We start from the raw sequence: 5,889 nt of genomic DNA on the forward strand, positions 1-5,889 counted from the left end.
CAGGGGATGCGCGCCGTCTTCCAGGAGGTGGGCTCCCCACCTGTGGGCGCCGGCGCCCGCCGCGCCCCGCGGACTGAGGCCGCTGCGGGCCTCTGAGGGCTGCGCCCGCCTTCCTGTCTTTCAGCTCTGGGAGGAGTCCTACCAGCGCGTGGCCAAGGAGCAGGAGATTTATGAAGGTGCCGGCACTGCTGCTGGCGCCCCTCGGGGCTACGGCCCTAGCGCCCCTCGGCCACCCACTAGCCGGCTGCGGTCGGCTCTTCCCGTGGCGCCCGGCGGGCGGGCAGCTGCCAACTGGCTTGGCACCAGCCTCTGGGGGCGGGATTCAGTAAATAGGACTCCCTCCGACGCTCACGCCCTCTGGAGCCACAGCCAGCTGCCCAAGTGGCGGTTAGAGGCTGTGAGGTCGGGAGTGAGTCGGAAGCGACCAGCCACCCCCCTGGCCTTGACCCCACAGCACAGCTCCATGACCTCCTGCAGCTGAAACAGGAGAATGCTTACCTGACCACCATCACCAAGCAGATCACGCCCTATGTCCGCTCCATCGCTAAGGTGAAGGAGCGGCTGGAGCCCAGGTGAGACTACAGAGCGCCCCCAGGGGAGCAGAACCCCCGGTGGGCATCCGCAGGTCAGGAGGTAAAGGTTTAACCTGGGCGCCCGGTGTGCCAGGTGCCACCACGTGCAATAGCAGTGTGTGGGCTGCTCCAAGCTCCTGACTTTGATGCACACAAGAACTTGGGTGCAGGCCAGAGGTGTGGGGGTTGAAGGACTCACCAGAAACAGTGGGGGGCAGAACAGGCCGACTGACTGAAAGCCACTGCTGAGCGGAGCAGCCGGGAGACAGGGGAGGTCTGCTGCACCCTGGGGTCACTCCCTGGCCAGACACTGAACTCAGGCCACAGTGGCTGGGACAGCTTGATACTGCTGGGACTCAGCACCACCAGGGTAGCCCCCAAGCTTGTTTCTTGGCACACAGTTGCCCACCTCTTGCCCTCAGGGGTAGGTCAAAGCAGAAGACATTTTTGGGGGGGTAAGGCAAGGACCCACAGCCAGTCCAGTTTGCAGGACACAGAGGAGAGAGGATGGTCTCTCCGGCCCCCCAAATTCTGGTGTTCCCCTTCCTGGTGTGACCCTGGAAAGTGTGTCCCTCTGGTGTCCAGATCCCTCTCCAAGAAGCCTTAGCAGGCCTGGGGACGCGCATCGGCGGGGGGTGGGCAGCCCCACTCCGCACCCCTTGGCTGTTGCCCGGTCACACTGGGGGGCTCAGCTCGTCGTCGTCGCTCTGCAGTTTTGGTGAACTCCTGCTGCTCAGGTCTGGGGCAGGGTCCCCTCCCAGGCTGGCCTTCAGAGCACTTCACGCGATACCGTGTGGTTCTTTTTATAGACCTCAGTGCCAGCCAGCACTACTCTGCTCTGCAGCGGGGAGTGATAGCCGAGGGCCTCTGGGAGGGGCGATGTTCTGGGCTGCCCACGCCGGGCACCCGCCTCGCACTTGCCCTCTGAGCTAAGTGGCAGTGAGCTGGGGTCAGGAGCTTGCCCCCCCCCCATGCCGCCGCTGGCTGGCTGGCTGGCCTCCGCCAGGAGATGGCGTTTGTGGGCAGTTTCACCAGTGCAGAGGCCCAGGCCCAGCCCACTCCTAGGATCTGGGGTCTGGGGTCCCAGGGCTCAGGGCTGCCTCCCGCTCCCCCCCGGCCCCCACCCGCTGAACACACTCTAGTTCTGCCACCAGCGACCTTGCAGGGGACACCTGGGCCTGTCACGCTCCCGGATCCGGACTGCCCGGGGCCTGTCCTGCACACCTTCTCCCTACACACCCCCATCCTGGCTTTGAAACCCTACCTCGGTGCAGACGGTCCTCAACACCGTCCACTCTCCCCAGCCCTCCCGCTGCCCCTCCGGCCTCCCGCACCGCCCCCCAGGTGGCCAGCAGAACTTGGTTTTCTCCCCCACGTTTCTCACCTGTCACCTGAGAAAATGGCTCCACAGGGCCTCCCTGGTGGCACAGGGGTTAAAGCACAGCACAGCAGCCGGCAGCACGACTTCGATCCCGGCCAGGGAGCGACTCCCAGGGCGCAGCAGCCCCCTCCTGTCTCCCCGCTGCTCCCCTCAGCAGTGGGCTTCGTCGATCCGCCTGTCCCGCTCCCCGCTCTGTCCCTGGGGCGCCCTCCCACCCTGCCCCTCTGGCCTGCGCCCCAGCTCTTGTGTGCCATGAAAACACCTTGAAAAAGCAAATGGTGCCACAGTCCCTAGGTGTTCAAGTAAACTGGGGGCCATCCGGGTTCCTTCTCTCACCCCCGGCCGCTCCCTGGGCTTGGTTCACAGTCCTGCCCCCATGGCCGCCCCGTGCTGGAGGCCGGCCAGCCAGGCCCTCCCCATCCATCCTCCACAGTGGCCTTGGGGTTCGCTGGAGCAGCTCCGCGCTTCCCCCCACCTCCGGCCCTCTGGAGCGTCCTTGCTTCAGACTGCCCCTGGCACCGGTCCACTCCGCCTCCAGTGGCTCAGCGGCGGCCCTTCCCGAAGCCCTGTGGGTGCAGCCTCGCTGCCTGGCCACCCCGGCCTGCTCGGCCTCCTCCCCCGGCCCTGGCGCCCCCGACCAGGCATCTTGGGCACACCGAGCTCATGCCCGAGCCGGAGCCCCCGTGGGCGCCACGCCCGGCGTGGCTGCAGGGGCCGAGGCAGCCCCGAGGGCCAGGCTCGCTGCCTCACAGGTTTCAGGCCGCCGTGGGGGAGCAGCCGGAGCACCCACCGAGCCTGCATGAGGATGGCGGGAGCGGCGAGGCCCAGGCCAGGTAAGCAGGGGGTCCCAGCGGGGCTAACGGCCAGCTTCTCCCACCCCAGGGTCCCTCCCGGCCAGCCGCCAACAGGGTGGGGGACGGCTGCGGCCGGGGGTCGGAGACGCTTGAGCTGGAGGTGACTTCCAAGTGTCCTCTCAGAGGGCAGGAGCGGCCAGGGACAGGCAGGGACTCATGTGCGCCTGCAAGCCAGGTGACAGGCCCATCTGTTGGTGACAACGGTGTGCTGGAGGCCGCACACCGTCCCTGGCACCGCGGACCTCAGCGTCTGGCGCAGCACAGCACCTTCCTCATGGCGCTGGGCCTGGGGGCCGGGGATCTGCACTGTAGGGTCCTGGAGTGGGCTCGCGCCATCCCTTCCTGCAAGGCAGCTTTAGGGGGCCGTCAGTGCTAAGCTGGTGGCCCCCAGCCGAGCTGGGGCCGCGGCAGCAACCAGAAACCCTCGCGTGAGCTGAGCCCTCAGGACAGACGTGCTGTGCTGCCCGGCACGGTCACCTGCGGGCCCTTCCAGACGCGGCTCCCCAGGCCCGGCCCAGGGTCTCGGTGCCGGACACCGCAGCCTGGTGAGGGCAGGGCGGCTTCCCTCAGGAGCGAGGCTGGCGGGGCCGCGGACAGGAGGCGACATCAGAGCCTCGAAGAGCCAGCTGGGCGCCGGGAGCTCACGGAGGAGCCGCTGGTGAAAAGCAAAGGTCATCACAGACCCAAGCAGAAAAATGGGGGTGACGGCCCCACCCGCAGAGAGCACCCGACCTAGCAAACAGGTGCGACGTGCAGACCCGCACCAGGCTGTTGCAAAGGCGGCTCCCATCTTGGTAAATTCTGGGGGTGATCATTTATCAATAAAGCCCCGGAACGCTCTGCCAATTTTGATGATGTGGGGTGCTTCCCAGCCCTGTGGGGCGCCCCCGAGTGAGCATCCGGCTCACCTAGGTGCAACGCCAGAAGAGACTGCCAGCGTGGACGCTGCCTCGCCAGGACCCCGGCCCCAGCCCCCCCAGCGACCCGAGCACTGCTCGGCCGAGGGGGGCCCTGGGCTCGCCCCTCCACCAGCACAGCAGAAGCAGCCTGTCCCCGCGTGGCTCCCACCCTGCACAGCACCCTCTCCTGAAGGATGGGCATCAGTGGGCAGGCGGTAATGGGTCCACACGGGCTAGGATCCCTCGCAGGGGGCCGGGGGGCGCCCAGCAGTCGGGCGGGGCCCAGGGGCTGCTGCTGGGCTGGGGGGGCAGGCCGTGCCCCAGCGCACAGCCCGGCGTCGCAGGACTGAGGGGCGGGGGGGGGGTGTTCTCAACCCAGCCTGGGGCAACGAATTCAGAGTCCGGTGTCCGCTGTGGGCTCTGGGCGCTTCCTGGCCAGAAGCAGCGTGAGCTGGAGCTTCTACATCCCACAACACACTGCTGTTCATAGTGAAATCAAGTACATTTTATTTAAGAATTGGAAAGAATAATCAGTATCTGTGAAAGAAAACCCAATTTAAAATAGTTAAATAGACATTTTTGCGTGTAAAAAGAAGAGCAGAATAACCACCCCGCGGTCGCCCCAGCTCCGGCGGCTTCTGCAAGCGAGCGTGTGGCGCTGCCGCGGCAGGGCTCCGAGCAGACGCGCCGCTGCCGAAGGCGGGGTCGGGGGGCGCGGCCTGCCGCCCTGGGGGACGGCCACCCAAGGGGCGGCCAGGACCCTGCGGGCCCCGTCCGTGAGGCGACCCGACGCCCTGGCTCGGGCCCCTGGCGGACCCCCGAGTGTGAGACGGGAGGGCTGGGACAGTGCGCGTGCAGTCCACTCCAGGAGGACGCGGGCTGCGCCTTCCGCCTGGCCAGGCCCCGGCCGCTCAGTGCCCGCAAACCTGCCCAGCACGTTTCGCGCGACGCGGCCTGAGGGCCCTGCCCCTGCTCGCCCCTCCCAGTCAGACTCCGCCACCTCACAGCCGGCGACGGACAGCGACCTCCTGGCAGTTTGGTCTGAGGGAGCCGGCAGCAGGGCCTTTACCCAAAAACCTTCACGGAACCCCCAAAAGCCTGTACCTCATTAACCTGATTCTCCACCGTGTACCTGGTCACTGCTAAATTTACCGAGTTAAAAATAATCTGAGGGCATCCCTGGGGGCGCAGCGGGTAACAGCGCAGCACTGAGAAGCTGAAGCTTCAGCGCGAGTTCGATCCCTGCCCGGAGGTGGCCACAGGGCGCGGCAGCCCTCTCCTGACCCGCCCGCGGCTCCCCTCAGCAGACTTCCTCCATCTGCCTGTTCTGCTCCCCGCTCTGTCTCTGGTGAGGCCTCTCACCGCCCCTGCACCTCTGGCCTGCACCCCAGTTCTCTGTGCACAAATAAATAAATCTTTTTTTAAAAAATCCAAAGTGCCTGTGCGAGCAGGACACCCTGGCTGGCCGGCACCACCCCGACTGCGCTGCCCACCGCGGACATGGCGGGAGTGTTCTCTTTCTGCCGTAAAAGCAAGAACAGGGCCGCCAGCCCCAGTGGGGGAGCAGCCTGGCCCCCAGCCCAAGGCAGGACGCCCCGCTCCAGGCCTAGCCCGGCCGCCCTCGCGGCCTCCGACAGGGGACAGACCACGCCAGGCCCCTCCATCCACACAGCTCCTGCAGCCTGTGCCACGCCTGGCCCCGGCCGACTGCCACCAGCCCCCCGCCCCGCCCCGCCAGCCTGAGGGTAGGGCTGAGTCTCTGAGGAGGCCTGCAGGACGCTCGCCCCGCGCCGCCCCTCGGCAATGAACCCGTAAACCTCTTTGGTATATGACAAGGAGAAGGACGAGCAGGCCGCGGCCTCTAGGAACAGGCGGCGCCAATGTGCTGGCAAAGTGCTCTTCAGAGTGGACGCACGCCGCGGCCTCTGCTCGGGGAGGCGGACGTCTGTCCACTGCTGCGCGACTCGCGCCGCACAGACTCATTCGTGTCGTCTCTCGGGAAGTATCAAAAGTGTCCGACATTGTCCTGCGTCTTCGCGACACCCGTGAGGTAGGTGGCATTGCCCCATTCTGCGGATGGGGGCGCATAGGCACGGAAAGGTGGGCGGCTCCTCCGAAGCCAGGCGGGCGAGGGCGCCGGGCCGGGGTCCCCCTCGCGGAAGGCCTTCTCGCCAGCGGCTTCC

The 5,889-nt window shown here is 66.8% G+C and overlaps 2 protein-coding genes across 2 annotated transcripts in view; one reads left to right on the forward strand and one right to left on the reverse strand.

Annotated features, from left to right (window-relative positions):
• RNF207 (ring finger protein 207) overlaps window positions 1-3,641 on the forward strand; it is an 8,782-nt gene extending 5,141 nt beyond the window's left edge. Inside the window, 7 exon segments of the mRNA XM_012722049.1 lie at window positions 4-27; window positions 125-176; window positions 455-572; window positions 2,706-2,786; window positions 3,378-3,384; window positions 3,417-3,445; window positions 3,447-3,641. Coding sequence (XP_012577503.1) covers window positions 4-27; window positions 125-176; window positions 455-572; window positions 2,706-2,786; window positions 3,378-3,384; window positions 3,417-3,445; window positions 3,447-3,543 — 408 coding nt within the window. The 3' untranslated portion in view covers window positions 3,544-3,641.
• A 2,070-nt stretch (window positions 3,642-5,711) lies between these two features.
• Window positions 5,712-5,889, reverse strand: part of ICMT (isoprenylcysteine carboxyl methyltransferase) — a 3,593-nt gene continuing 3,415 nt past the window's right edge. The window contains exon 3 of the mRNA XM_012722050.1: window positions 5,712-5,884. Within this exon, the coding sequence (XP_012577504.1) occupies window positions 5,712-5,884 (173 nt within the window). The remainder of the gene's footprint in view (window positions 5,885-5,889) is intronic.

This window comes from Condylura cristata, unplaced genomic scaffold (genome assembly GCF_000260355.1).
Source record: "Condylura cristata isolate star-nosed mole 26May11 unplaced genomic scaffold, ConCri1.0 scaffold00008, whole genome shotgun sequence".
Taxonomy (NCBI): Eukaryota; Metazoa; Chordata; class Mammalia; order Eulipotyphla; family Talpidae; genus Condylura; species Condylura cristata.